The following is a 15,906-nucleotide window of genomic DNA, read 5'->3' on the forward strand; positions in this document are numbered from 1 at the left end:
AAAGCACTTATGAGTATAAGGTGCTGGTTGGCATTCACATTGCCATATAGGTATAATTTTTTTTATTTTCTAATTCAGGTGGTGTATGTCGAGTGTGAAAATTTACCTGAAACATCTTGCAGCGAAAGGGCTTAAGCCTAAAATAATCAAGTATTTTCAACATATAGGAAGGAAATGCTGTTGTTTCGCTTAGTTATGAATGAAACAGAAGACCCTTTTTTTTGGGCAGTTTTTTGTGTATTGTCTAGAGTAGGCTGCACAAAGCCATTTAGCCAATACGCACAGAAATTTCCTGCTGGCATCCACCTTTTTGAGTTGTGCTCCATTGATGTATATGGTAGTTCTTATAACCATATCCTTGAGTATCTAATAGACCTTTGAAATCTACAGTATTTGGCCACCTCTGCTCTATAATGTTGACTAGAGTCACTTGATGCTTTATACCTTGGGCCTTGCTAGCTTCATTTTCGTTTGTTACTGGTGCTTTTTTTTTTGTATATATTTTGGATATAGTATTTGCTTCTTGGGTTATTTTTAATTTAAGATTTTAAATACTGTCAAATTTTGTAATATGCAATGTTGTAATTCTTAACTTTGCAAGTCTGTTTTCTGCTGACAACATAGATTAGAAATAGATGTTGATTTAGTTTCATGGTGGTTTTTCTCTTTTTTTTGTTTGTTTTTCATGTTTTGTACTTGGCTTTAAGATGCTGGAAGTAAGGTTGCTCTACGAAATCAATGATCTAGAGTCTCCAGATATTGAACAAGTGCCAACGCCCAGTGGAGGACCTAACCCCCAGCCAATAGTTCTACAGTCTCACCCATCCACAAGCAGCAGTTCATCTGATGGTATTCGTGACAATGTACCCTGTTTAAGGTGAGCACTCTTTCACATTTTAAAGGTGTTCATTTGTACTGTTGGAAAAACATCTTTATTTGCAATTTTTACCTTTTAAACTTCAACGCAGTAGATAAAGGCGAGCCTGCACAAAGACATTGGCATTCCCTGCTGTTTCTAGTGTAGGCCTTTTTGCACATCGAAGGAGAGGCACACGCAAGTATTTATGGGGTTTGTAGTAAACCGCCTCTCTCTAGCGCAGGAGTCTCAAACACACGGGCCGCAAATGTGGCCCCTGAGGTTGCCATTGTGGCCCGCGGGGCACTGTAGCTCCCCGGTATAGGAGAAAGCAGGCTGAAGGAGGAGTGTACCGGCAAATGACGAAGCCCCTGACGTCACTATACATATATGGACAGTGATGTCAGGGGCTTCCCCCGAGCTGGAGTCCCAGAGCAGAGCGCTAGTGGCGCTCTGCCCGGGACTCCGGCTCTGGGGTTGCCCCTGACATCTCTGTCCATACATGGACAGTGATGTCAGGGGTTTCACCAGAGTTCCGGAGCAGAGTCTATACTAGTACTTTGCTCCGGGACTCCGGCTCTGGGGTTGCCCCTGACATCACATTCTGGTCCAGGAGGATCAACCTGACGTCACTGTGTATGGACAGTGACGTCAGGGGCTCCTCTAGCAGACAAATCCTCGGCCTAAGCGTCGGCAACGCTCTGGCTGGAGATTCCACTCCTAGAGGGAGCCTCAATGGAGCGATCTACAGGGAGATCTGTGTGTGTGTGTGTGTGTGTGTGTGTAGCATTATCTACAGTGGGCACTGTGGTATTATCTACAGGGCACTGTGGCATTATCTAGGGGGGTGTGGCATTATCTACAGAGGGCACTGTGGCATCTACGGGTGGGTGTGTGGCATTATCTACAGAGAGCACTGTGACCTCTACAGAGGGCACTGTGGCACTATCTAAAAAGGGCCTGCCCAATCTTCATATTCTTGTTTCTGCCAACTGAGCAGCCAGACAGCATTTAGCAACACTTAGGCGGGATTCACACGACCGGGTCGTTCCCGAGCCCGAGTGTCGGCCGGTAAAATCGGCCATTTTGCACGGCCGGTTTGCATAAAGTTATGCATCCGTGCCGGGCCGGGCAGATCCGGACAGTGACATCAGCTGCAGCTCCTGAAGGGGAATCCCCATGTGTTCGGGGATTCCGCTTCAGGAGTTTCCCCTGATGTCACTGCCCAGATATGGACAGAGACATCAAGCGCTCTGTCCAGGAGCGGAATCCCCGAAAACACGGGGATTCCGCTCCTTCAAGGAGCTAAAGTGCGGCTAGCACATAGCAGAGCGGGGAGATACCTCCCCGCTCTGCTATAGTGGCGTCGCTACAGTAGTAGCAGCCGCAGCAGCAGCAGCAGCTGCTGCTACTACTACTAGCGGCGCCATCGAAGGTGTCGCCGAGCCAGGGTGCTTTTAACAAGCAGGGGAAGGGAGCCAGCGCAGCGCTCCCTTCCACCTGCTGTACACCCCGGCCCTGCAACACAGTGTACAGCGATGCCATTCGTCAGAATGGCATCAACTCCTCCTCCTCACATGCACTCTGCGCTGTGAGGAGGAGGAGATAGAGCGCAAGCGCCGGGAAACCCGGCCATCACTCGGAACACATTCCGGTGATGGCCGTGTAATACCCGGCCCCATAGACTTGTATGGGAGCCGGGCGGCCGGGTGCCCGGGCAAAGATAGAGCATGTCCTATTTTTTGACGGCCGGATTTTCCGGCCGTCAAAAAATCGGTCGTGTGAATAGCCCCATTAGGGGTCTATCATTCCTAATGCAGCCGGGTGCCGGCCGATTTATGAACGGCCGGCACCCGGCCGGGAAACCCTGCCGTGTGAATGAGGCCTAAAACTGGATTGTTAAAATAAGCACGTGGTGTAAACACGCAAATTTCCATTAAGTTTAAACCTAGCGCTATTATTATACTAATGTAGTATTGTTATAGTAATGTAGTATTGTTATAGTAATGTAGTATTATTATAGTAATGTGGTATTGTTATAGTAATGTAGTAGTGTTATAGTAATGTAGTAGTGTTATAGTAATGTAGTATTGTTATAGTAATGTGGTATTGTTATAGTAATGTGGTAGTGTTATAGTAATGTGGTAGTGTTAGGGTATGTGCACACGAGAACTGGCTTTTACGTCTGAAAAGACAGACTGTTTTCAGGAGAAAACCGCTGCGTTGTTTCAGACGTAAAAGCTCCTCCTCGCATTTTGCGAGGCGTCTTTGACGCCCGTAATCTTGTGCTGTTCTTCATTGACTTCAATGAAAAACTGCTCAAATTACGTTTTAAAGAAGTGTCCTACACTTCTTTGACGAGGCAGTCATTTTACGCATCGTCATTTGACAGCTGTCAAACGACGATGCGTAAATTACTGGTCGTCGGCACACTACGTCGGCAAACCCATTCAAATGAATGGGCAGATGTTTGCCGACGTATTGTAGCCGTATTTTCAGGCGTAAAACGAGGCATAATACGCCTCGTTTACGCCTGAAAATAGGTCGTGTGAACCCAGCCTTATAGTAATGTAGTATTGTTATAGTAATGTAGTATTGTTATAGTAGTTCAAATAACTAATTGATTAACAATAATTTTGCATTGTATAAAATTTGAAAGTAATGTGACCCGTCAACTTCACATTTTTTTCTATGTACGGCCCATTTACCTGGCCGAGTTTGAGACCCCTACTCTAGCGAGATCATATGTGCTTCCTCTGAATCCCTCCCAGTTCGTTTGAATCCCAGTAGGTTCTTCTCATGTAACTGGTGGTTATAATAGTTGCTGGGTTATAATAGTTGCTGTACATTCTGGATTTATCTTACAAAGCAAGGTTTATATCTTTCAGGGTCAAAAGCACTCCTTTAAAGCAATCTGCCGGCTACCAAGCAGAGCTTGTGATACAACTAGTGTGGGTCAGCGGAGAACCCCCACAGCAAATAACCAGCCTAGCTGTCAATTCTGCATATGGCCTGTAAGCATATTTTCTTTTCTTTTTTTTAACTGATTAGATTCTACTACTTATGTTCTCCGAAATGGTACCAATAAAAACAACAACTTCTCTCGCATAAAACAAGCCCTCACACGGCTACGTCAACAGAAAAATAAAAAAGTGATGGGTCTCGGAATATGGCCACACACAAATGACTTTTTTCCTTTAAAAGGTGTATATTGTTCATAAGTTCTAAAACATCATAAAAACCTATACTTAATTTGAGATCGACGTATTCATTATTTTTACCGCTCAATAAACTATGGTAAAAAAACTCAAACTTTGGCAAAATTGCTGTTTTTTGCATTCTTCCTCCAAAGAAATATCCTAAAAGATAATTATATGTACCCCAAAATGGTAATGGCAATGTTAAAAAAAAGATATGGCTCTTGGAATGTGAAGAAAAATAAACAAAGCCTGATCCTTAAAGGGGTTTTCCCATCAGGGACATTTAGGACATATCCACAGGATATGTCATAAATGTCAGATAGATGCGGGTCCTGCCTTTGGGATCCACACCTACGTCTAGAACGGGGCTCCCTAAACCCTGTTCTACTGCTCTCTGTTGCAGCTGAATCGTGTGATTTCGGACCATGAAGAAGAAAACCACGTAGCTCGCATGCTGCGCTGCTTCCGTAACGTCCATTAGCTAGTATGGGAGTTACGGAAACAGTGTAGCTCACTGCTACGCTGTTTCCGTAACTCCCATAGTAGTTCATTGACGTTACAGAAGCAGCGCAGCATGCGAGCTACGCGGATATGTTCTAAATGTCCCTGATGGGAAAACCCCTTTAAGTTCCAAAATAGGCCAGTCCTTAAGGGGTTAGTGAACCCACCCCCATAAAAGTATGAAGCCCTTAGTACTATTTTATTTACAATTTGTAATTTGTATAGCATCAACCTTTTCTTCAGCACAGTACACTCAACATATTCACTCACATTGTGTGAGTCACCAATGGAGCGCACTTTTTTTTTTTTTTTATCAGACACATACACATCCTCAGACACTTTCATCAGAAGTCGTTAAGCTTACATTTTTTTGAGGATATCCAAGAACAAACGACTAATTCCATGCACATTTCTTGTCACCATCAGATTAAAACCTATAGTTCCAGGCTGAGCGACCATGACACCCATATTATATCTAGTTTTATGATACCTACAATATGCTGCCCAGACCTATGTCTGTGTCATTTCTAATCATTGTAGAAGAAGTGGCGTAGAGACGTGCCATCAAAATGCATGTGCCAGTCTTTCCTTCTTTTTCAATTTGTAAATATTTCTTAGCCATCTAATATGGGCTCATCAGTGGCGTAACTATAGGGGTCGCAATTGCGACTGAGCCCCGAAGACAGGGGGGACCTCGGCCCCCCGCACCACATCAATGAAAAGTTACTATAGTAACTGGGGCCTATGTAATAAACTACACGGGCCCCAGTTAATATAGTAACTGACTGTACTTATCCACCCTCTTTCAGTTCTGACGTCACACCGCTATGTGCAGCGCATTACGTCGCGACGCTATGCGCTTTGCACAACATCCCGACAAACTGATTCAGTCAGGACCTCTGCTGCGGCTGAAGAGTAGGCTAAGATTAATATTACTGTCTGCTGAAGCTGATGGGTCGGGGTTGACTCCCGGGACTACTGCCAATCAGCTGTTTTGAAGGGGGTGCAGTGCTCGTACAAGTGCTACTTCCCCTTCATTCCGGTCATTTTGTCACTATATGAATCGCTAACACTGACGTGTCAGCGATTCACAGTGTGAGCAAGTAAGGGAAATGAAGGGGAAGTCAGCTGATTGGCGGGGGTCCCGGAAGTCGGACCCCGCCCCATCAGCTATTGATGGCATATCCTGAGGATAGGCCATCAATGTTTAGGGACTGGACATCCCCTTTTAACCTATTAACGCCGCAGGACGGATATATCCGTCCTCTTCAGCTGCTAGTTCGCGCAGAAGGACGGATATATCCGTCCTGTGATCGCGCGGGTACTAACAGTGTACCCACGCGATCTGCGGCAGGAGAACGGCTGTTATACACAGCCTGGCTCCTGCTGCAACTGCCGGAATCGAAGCGCGCTCCGATTCCGGCAGTTTAAACCATTAAATGCCGCTGTCAATAGCAACAGCGACATCTAATGTGTTTGACAGAGGGAGGGAGCAAAGAAATCGCGGGTCGCCATCAGGTTTCCATGGCAGCTGGGGGCCTAACAAAGACCGCCAGGTCTGTCTCCAGCAAATGCCTGTTAGGCCATGCCGGAGGCATGTCCTAATAGATTGCCTGTCAGTTTTGCACTGACAGGCAATAATGCTTTGGTATACTAAGTATACCAAAGCATTATATACGCGATCAGCAGATCGCATAGTGAAGTCCCCTGGTGGGACTAAAAACAAATGTAAAGCAATTAAATAAAGTTTGTGAAAAAAAATAAAATAATTTACAGTCCCATGCACACGAACGTAAAAACGCCCGTAATTACGGCACGTTTTTACGGGCCCATGGACTTCTATTGGCCACGGGTACCTCCCCGTATGCTTACGGGAAGGTGCCCTTGCCTTTGAAAAATATAGAACATGTCCTATTTCAGGCCGTAATTACGGCACGGGCAGGCCGATAGAAGTCTATGGGTTCCCGTAATTACGGGTGACTACGTGTGTGCACTCGTAATTACGGGAGCGTTGCTCGGCGACGTCAGTAAATAGTCACTGTCCAGGGTGCTGAAAGGCTGGGTTCACACGACCTATTTTCAGACGTCTGAAAATACGGCTACAATACGTCGGCAAACATCTGCCCATTCATTTGAATGGGTTTGCCGACGTACTGTGCCGACGCCCTGTCATTTACGCGTCGTCGTTTGACGAAGTGTCCTGCACTTCGGCAAAGTAGTGCAGGACACTTCTTTGCAACGTAATTTGAGCCGTTCTTCATTGAAGTCAATGAAGAGCAGCTCAAGATTACGGGCGTCAAAGACGCCTCGCATAATGCGAGGAGGAGCTTTTACGTCTGAAACGACGCAGCTGTTTTCTCCTGAAAACAGTCTGTCTTTTCAGACGTAATAGACCGTTCTCGTGTGCACATACACATAGAGTTAAACGATCGGCAGTAACTCTTTCAGCACCCTGGACAGTGACTTCTGATATAGATCAACCTGTAAAAAAAAAAAAAAAGACGTTCATACTTACCTAGAACTGCCTGCTTCTTCCTCCAGTCCGGACTCCCGGAATGACGTTTCAGCCCATGTGACCGCTGCAGCCAATCACAGGCTGCAGCGGTCACATGGACTGCCGCGTCATCCATGAAGGTCGGGCTGGATGTCAAGAGAGGGACGCGTCACCAAGGCAATGGCCGGGTAAGTATGAATTTCTTTTACTTTTACCTCGGAAAGGGCTGCGCCTTCTCTCTATCCTGCACTAATAGAGAGAAGGGGCTGCAAATTAGTGCAGTGCAATTTTGCAGCGAAAACATGCCCGTAAATATGGGTGGAATACTGGTGACACCGGACCCGTATTTACAGGCACGGGTCCGTAAATACTGGTGCAATACGGGTCGAATACGTGTGACCAAGGACCCGTAAAACTACTTTTTTTTTTGCCAAAAAAGTGGTTTTATTTAGTAAAAGTGCCAAAACAAATAACACATACACATATATGGTATCCCCGCGATCGTAACAACTTGAACAATAAAATGAACACATTATTGATGAACGGCGTAAAAAAAAAACGCAAAAAACAACGGCAAAATTCTCTTTTTTTCTCCCATTCCCCCCCATAAAAAATGAAAGAAAAGTTAATCTATAAGTCCTATGTACCCCAAAATAGTGCTAATGAAAACTACACCTTGACCCGCAAAAATCAAGCCCACATACGGCCACATTGACTGAAAAATATAAAAGTTACGGCTCTTGGAATGTGGCGATTCAAAAACAAGTAACTTTTTTCTAAAAGGGTTTTTATTGTGCAAATGTAGGAAAACATATAAAACCTTTACATATTTGATATCCCCGTAATCGTGCCGACCCATAGAATAAAGTTAACATGTTATTTACGCTGCATAGTAAACGGCGTAAATTTATAACGTGAAAATCAATTCTGGAATAGCTGCTTATTTTCAATTCTCTCCTAAAATAAAGTTAATAAAAGTTAATAGATATGTTATAAGCATCTAAAAATGGTGCAAATACAAAATACAACTCATCCCGCAAAAAACAAGCCCTTATACGGCTATGTCGTCGGAATAAAAAAAAAGTTACGATTCTTGGAATGTGACCGTGAAAAAATCATTAACGTGCAAAATGGCTTGGTCATTAAGGGGTTAAGCCTAACGTGCGTTAGGCCTAGATACAGGGCCCCAGCAGACGGTAATCTTATACTGTATAAGATTACTGTCTGCTGAACCATGTATCTAAGCCTACCTTAGGCTTAGATACAGGGTCCAACAAACCATATCACACATGCACATGGGCCCTGTATCTAAGGCCCTGTTCACATCACCGCTGCCCTTCCGTCGGGTTTACCCCTCAACGGAAAGGCAAACGGAAACCTTCGCTTCCGTTTGCATCACCATTGATCTCAAAGGTAATGGAAACTTTGGTAATGGTTTCCATTTGTCACCGTTGTGCACGGGTTTCCGTTTTGGCGGAATCAATAGCGCAGTCGACAATGCAAAACAACTGAAACCTGTCACAACGGTGACAAACGGAAACCTTTAGCAACGTTTTTGTCACCATTGAGCCGAGGTTTCAGTTTGCCTTTCTGTTGAGGGGTTACCCGACGGAACCCCTCAACGGAAGGGCTGCGGTGATGTGAACAGGCCCTTACTAATGTTTTTTTACAGGTTCGGTCGTTGGACTACGTCGGATTCGTGGACTACTTCGATGACGGCTTTTTTTATTCTCAATAAAATGGTTAACGAGGGTTGTGTGGGGGCTTTTTATTTCAATAAATCTATTTTTTCTATGTCTTTGTATTTTTTTTTTAAACTTTATCGCTACCACCTTAGTAATGTCCGCTGACTGATTGACAGCGTCCATTACTAAGGTGGGGCTTAGTGTTAGCCGGTGAAAAGGCTAACACTAACTCCCATTATTACGCTGGTACCCACCGCCCACCAGGGGTGCTGGGAAGAGCCGGGTACGATCCAGTACCCGACCATCTGTAGTGATGGTCGGGCACTGGGGCGGCCGCAGGCTGGTATTATTAGGCTGGGAAAGGCCAAAAACAGTGGCCCTTCCCATCCTGGTAATGCTAGGCTGCTGCTGTGTTGTATCTGGCTGGTTATGAAAAATGGGGGGACCCAAGTCATTTTTTAAAATAAATAGATAATTGGAAAGCACGATGTGGGGTTCCCCCATTTTTAGAACCAGCCAGAAACAACATAGCAGCAGCAGGCTAGCATTACCAGGGTGTGAAGGGCCACAGTTCTTTGGTTTTCCCAGCCTGATAACAGCCTGCGGCCGTGCCAGTGCCCCTCCGTCACTACAGATGGTCGGGTACTGGGTCGTACCTGGCTCTTCTCGGTTCCCCTGGTGGCGGTGGGTACCAGGGTAATAATGGGGGTTAGTGTTAGCCTCTTCATGTCTAACATTAAGCCTCGCCTTAGTAATGGACGTTGTCAATCAACCAGCGGCCATTACTAACGTGATCATAATAAAGTTTAAAAAATATACAAAGACGTAGATAAAATATTTTATTGAAAAAAAAAATCACACACTCAACCCACGTTATCCATTTTATTGAGAATAAAAAAAACGCCGTCATCGAAGTAGTCCTCTAATCTGAAGTAGTCCAACAACCGAACTCGTAAAAAAAACATAAACATACAAAAATAATTAGTAACGCATAAAGAAGCAAAACAATTCTTATACATGCTTTTCCTGGGTCCAGCGCTGGAACCACAATGTCAGCTAGCTGGGCCCCTAGATCTAATACTATTATGTGTGATACTGTCTGCTGAACCACTGTCCTATCCATAGCTATAGGGTCATGGTGCTATAGATCTGCTGTCTCATTTATATATATATATATATATATATATATATATATATATATATATATATATATATATACATACACGCACACATTTTTTTGGGGGGGTCCCATATGTATTGGGGCTATTTCCACTGATGTTTTAAGTCCTTCGTGACGCCCCTGGCTGCTAGTGCTGCATTGTTGGGTCATTTAGCAGAAACAGTGATGCAGCTGAAAGCTGCGGGCCATCGGCCATGAGAAGTTTGGGGGCAGGGACCAAGAAGAACCTATGCATCAGGGCCCATGAGCCTTTAGATACGCTCCTTGGGCTCATGAACATGACTTTATAATAGGTAGCTATATTATCACTGCTCAGAGTGTGGAAGGAAGACGGCTCCATCAAGCTGACACATAAGTCCACAGTCATTATTTAAGGTTATCAGTAAGCCGGTGTTGGTCAGAGTGAAGCTTTATTGTAATTCATCTTAATGAATGATGTGCAGTGTTGAAGGTGTCAGGAAGCAGAGCAGTCTTTTTAGGCACAGATTTAAATCACTTTTCCAGTAAACGGCTTCTTTACATGCCATCTGTCTTGTCGCTCTCTAATTGACTGATTTGTTTACAGTATTGATAGGATTACTGCACAGAATCGAGCAGTGTCAGAAAATAATCTTTAGAAGCACTACTCAGTGAAACAAGTCATTCTCATTTATTTTATACATTATCTTACCGAACTACTTTACACTTTTCTGGACTGTATTTTTGCTATTCTCTGCACAATTTTGTACTAAAACATAGGACATAGCTACGTGGTATGAATATAAGCACTGTAATAATAATTTAAAAAACATAAGGATTATGGAAAAGCATTTTCTGCCAAATATTGGCTCTTACAAGGCACACTTTTTATAAAATTCTATTTTCTTCAGTATTGAGGGAAAATATTTCATAAAGGGGTATTTAATGAATAACCGTTATTTCTTAAAACTGTAAAAATGCTTTAAAAAGAGGACCTGTCACTGGGTCGTATAAGTTGAACTGGTTTACTTACCTGAATAATGTTTTCTCCTTAATCCCACAGCTGTTTGGTTTTTTTTCCCCTGGAACCCCCGTTCCAGAGATATGGCCCACTGTTGTGTTGGGTCCCTAAATGCTAATTTGCTAAAGTTAGCCACCAGGGTGGAGCTAGCACCCTGCCTCTCATACTGACCAATCAGCGCAAGGGAGTTTGAGGGTAGTTCACGCCCTGTTGGCTAACTACAGAAAATTAACATAGAGGGAGCCAACACAACAGTGGGTCATATTTCTGGAACGGGGGTCCAGGAAAAAAATAACATTGCTGGAAACATTGAGACAGCGCTATTCAGGTCAGTAAACCAGTTCAACTTATATGACCTAGTGACAGATTCTTTTTAAGCAACAAAGACCCTGCAATGCTAAAGCAATACTTCTCTAGTGTACTTTTTACTTAAAGACTATGTAAGCCTTTAAAAGTGGTTTGTTTTTTTGTTGTTGTTTTTTTTATAAAAATGTCAGTGCATGTATTTGGTGCCATTTTATAATTAGTTTTTATTTAAAAAATCTCTTTACTTTTTGAGATACAACTGCTGTGTATTCTGTATACAGAACAGCTGAATACTGTACCCGTCAGGTCTGCAGGACTGACGGGTTCAGTGTCAGCAGGTCAAGCAGGATCCACCTGTAATCGATCACATCTAAGTTATGAACTTAGATGTGATTATTAACAGCTCGATCCTGCGTGTCAGACATACACAAATACAGGATTCAGTGCAAGATACAGCTGCTCTGTATACAGAATACAAAGCAGCTCTATCTCATAAAGTAAAAATAATTTTAAATAAAATGTATTTAGGAAGTTGCATCAATCACACTGATGGCACAATTTTATTTAAAAAACCCCCAAAACAAAACGATGTCAAAGGTGTACATAGCCTTTGATTCTCTACTGGTCCTTCTAGTAGGGTTTTGCAGGGTGTTTCTGGTAAAGCAGAGTTTTCTTTTCAGAATAAAAGTTTGATTGTAGTCCGTACTCACTAGGGATTGTCATAAATTTCATTGTTTATACCATAATGAAGCCCAACCTGATCCTGTGAAAGATATTCACTTGTTTTTTAACCCACTCAAACAGAGATTTTGCTCAGCCTTGTTAATTTTCATGAATGCATTTTTGAATGACAAACAGATCTTATTCAATGCTTAATTTCTATTTAAAAAAAGACCATTCGCTACGATGGGGGGCATTTATGAACAGCCTTACACTATTTTTCTTGTTGAAAAAAACAACAAAAAAAAGTTTTGTCGCATGCCATATTTTTGCTCTAAAATTTGTGACTTTTCTCTCCTCTTGCCACTTCTGAAAACCCGCATGAAAAGTGGGTTTGGCTTAACTGGGAGGGGCGGGCCGAGCAAGTTACCGACAGATTTGATTTTTTTAAAGGCAGAAAATGGCACAAATTTTAGTGCAAATCTATGAGCAAGTGTATACTTCATGTTCTGTCTTTAGGACTGCCCGTGATGCGCCATCTTTAATAATAGATGTTCGCCTCCTAAAATGTTCTGTACTTCAGTTCATGACTAGAATTTGAAATGCCAGTCTCAATAAACTCCCGCCAATGTTAAGAATTCTTTATAAAACTTGATACAGTGTCATACATTTAAGTAGAAAGAAAAAAGATCCAGCATTTGCTTTGCCTATATATATATATATATACACACACACACTACCGTTCAAAAGTTTGGGGTCACACTTATATTTATCAAATGAGTTGCAAAATGACTAGAAAATATAGTCAAGACATTGACAAGGTTAGAAATAATGATTTTTATTTGAAATAATAATTTTCTCCTTAAAACTTTGCTTTGTCAAAGAATGCTCCATTTGCAGCAATTACAGCATTGCAGACCTTTGGCATTCTAGCTGTTAATTTGCTGAGGTAATCGGGAGAAATTTCACCCCATGCTTCCAGGAGCCCCTCCCACAAGTTGGATTGGCTTGATGGGCACTTCTTGCATACCATACGGTCAAGCTGCTCCCATAACAGCTCTATGGGGTTGAGATCTGGTGACTGCGCCGGCCACTCCATTACAGATAGAATACCAGCTGCCTACTTCTTCCCTAAATAGTTCTTGCATAATTTGGAGGTGTGCTTTGGGTCATTGTCCTGATGTAGGATGAAATTGGCTTCAATCAAGCGCTGTCCACAGGGTATGGCATGGCGTTGCAAAATGGAGTGATAGCCTTCCTTATTCAAAATCCCTTTTACCTTGTACAAATCTCCCACTTTACCAGCACCAAAGCAACCCCAGACCATCACATTACCTCCACCATGCTTGACAGATGGCGTCAGGCACTCTTCCATCATCTTTTCAGTTGTTCTGCGTCTCACAAATAATGTTGTGTGTGATCCAAACACCTCAAACTTCGATTCGTCTGTCCATAACACTTTTTTCCAATCTTCCTCTGTCCAATGTCTGTGTGCTTTTGCCCATATTAATCTTTTCCTTTTATTAGCCAGTCTCAGATATGGCTTTTTCTTTGCCACTCTGCCCTGAAGGCCAGCATCCCGGAGTCGCCTCTTCACTGTAGACGTTGACACTGGCGTTTTGCGGGTACTATTTAATGAAGCTGCCAGTTGAGGACCTGTGAGGCGTCTATTTCTCAAACTAGAGACTTTAATGTACTTGTCTTGTTGCTCAGTTGTGCAGCGGGGCCTCCCACTTCTCTTTCTACTCTGGTTAGAGCCTGTTTGTGCTGTCCTCTGAAGGGAGTAGTACACACCGTTGTAGGAAATCTTCAGTTTCTTGGCAATTTCTCGCATGGAATAGCCTTAATTTCTAAGAACAAGAATAGACTGTCGAGTTTCACATGAAAGCTCTCTTTTTCTAGCCATTTTGAGAGTTTAATCGAACCCACAAATGTGATGCTCCAGATTCTCAACTAGCTCAAAGGAAGGTCAGTTTTATAGCTCCTCTAAACAGCAAAACGGTTTACAGCGGCGCTAACATAATTGCACAAGGGTTTTCAAGTGTTTTCTAATCATCCATTAGCCTTCTAACACAGTTAGCAAACACAATGTACCATTAGAACACTGGAGTGATGGTTGCTGGAAATGGGCCTCTATACACCTATGTAGATATTGCATTAAAAACCAGACGTTTGCAGCTAGAATAGTCATTTACCACATTAACAATGTATAGAGTGTATTTCTGATTAATTTAATGTTATCTTCATCGAAAGAAAGTGTGCTTTTCTTTCAAAAATAAGGAAATTTCTAAGTGACCTTAAACTTTTGAACAGTAGTGTGTGTGTGTGTGTGTGTGTGTGTGTGTGTGTGTGTGTGTGTGTGTGTGTGTGTATATATGTGTATGTATATATATATATATATATATATATATATACTTTCTAACTGGATGAACAAATGCCTTTTCTACATTTGTGTACATTGTCGTAAATTTGTCTCAAGTCAAATGTCATCCGCAATCCTCGTAGAACATTTCTACACGTTTGATGGTTGAAAATCCAACAATAGGGCCTAGGTTTTCACTAGATATTATTGCATTTACAGTCTGAATGTCGGAATTTGCATTAATTTTTATTAAGGCAGGACACATAAATAGCACAGACAGGTTTTCTATTAAACATTCTGAGCAATAAGGACATCCAACTTTTCATTATACAACTTGCACATTTACCACAATATTGTTTTAAATATCTTTTGCATATCCTCATAAATATTGTGTCACCTCGTAGTTATGTTAAGATATATCTATTGTGTGTGACCTACAAAACTTCTTAGTGTTAATATCTTAGGGCCTGTTCACATCAGCGTTGAGTTTCCGCTTGGCTTTCCATTCATCTGTTCTATCAGAGGAATAGAAAAACTGAAAGTATCGTTTCGATTTGCATTACCATTGATTTAAATGCTATTTTGTTTGTTTCAGTCTGTTTGACTCCGTTTCGCTAGGTTTTCGTGTTTTTCATGGAAACAATAATGCAGCACACTATGCTATTGTTTCCGTGAAAAAAAAAAGGAAATCTAGCGGTACGGAGGCAAACTGAACCATCCAGTGTTTAAAGCCGTTATATTGTTATTGCTAGCAACTCTTACCATGATATCTAAATATTCCTTAATGATCATTAGATGAAATTCAGCCGAACCTGCCAATTTCAGAGGGACAGGCCAAGTGTTGTATTAATGATCGTTCGTCCCCATACATTCCAATGATTACTCAGCTTAAATGGAGCAAACAAACACTGATTAATATGCTGTATTATTGATCTGCGCTCTTTTGCCAGCCAGAATATCACCCTCGGCACATCCCTATCCAAAGATGGGGGAGATCAGGATATATGGACCCATTTTATCTGCCAGATTTGGGAAAGCCAGTTTGTATCAGGAACTTGTAGAATGTTTTATACAGAATGATAAATAGGTTTTCTATTTTTTTTGTGTTTTTTTTAGGTTTAGTGTCCCTTTAAGACCATTTAAAGATAATCCATTTTCAATTGTTTTGCGTGTTTACAATTGTTTTATTTAAAGATGTTATATATTGTTTTTTTTTTTTATATTAAGAAACACTTTTTAGCAGTAGTCACCACTGCTCTAGAACATAAAATAGCAAAAACTGAATGGTTATGTGACAATATATTGGAATGACCTTTTTGTGCTTTCTTGTTTTCCTTTTTTTAAACTCTGTCGACTTCCAGAGTAGTATTCGGAAACTGTAATGGTATTGCAATGGTGGACTACATCCAGAAAACAGTCCTGTTAAATCTTGGTACAATTGAACTATATGGCTCAAATGACCCATACCAGAGGCAACCACGTTCTCCACGCAAAACAAGACAACCGTCAGGAGGTAAGGACCCTAGATTACTTAATTGTTTGTGTATTTTGCTATCTTGGCAGCTGGCTTCATAGCATTAAAGGTTAGGATGCGATAACACATGCAAGATTGCCTTTATAATAAATTGTGTTATATATATACTATTGCATTTTATCATGTTAAAGGCTATGTACATGTTTTGT

General features: G+C 42.1%; 1 protein-coding gene across 4 annotated transcripts in view; it reads left to right on the forward strand.

Annotated features, from left to right (window-relative positions):
• STXBP5 (syntaxin binding protein 5) overlaps window positions 1-15,906 on the forward strand; it is a 396,458-nt gene that overhangs the window by 331,176 nt on the left and 49,376 nt on the right. For all 4 annotated transcript variants that reach the window (XM_075862864.1, XM_075862866.1, XM_075862865.1 and 1 more), the window contains 3 exons: window positions 708-877; window positions 3,745-3,870; window positions 15,585-15,736. In XM_075862864.1, the coding sequence (XP_075718979.1) occupies window positions 708-877; window positions 3,745-3,870; window positions 15,585-15,736 (448 nt within the window). The remainder of the gene's footprint in view (window positions 1-707; window positions 878-3,744; window positions 3,871-15,584; window positions 15,737-15,906) is intronic.

This window comes from Rhinoderma darwinii, chromosome 4, assembly GCF_050947455.1.
Source record: "Rhinoderma darwinii isolate aRhiDar2 chromosome 4, aRhiDar2.hap1, whole genome shotgun sequence".
Taxonomy (NCBI): domain Eukaryota; kingdom Metazoa; phylum Chordata; class Amphibia; order Anura; family Rhinodermatidae; genus Rhinoderma; species Rhinoderma darwinii.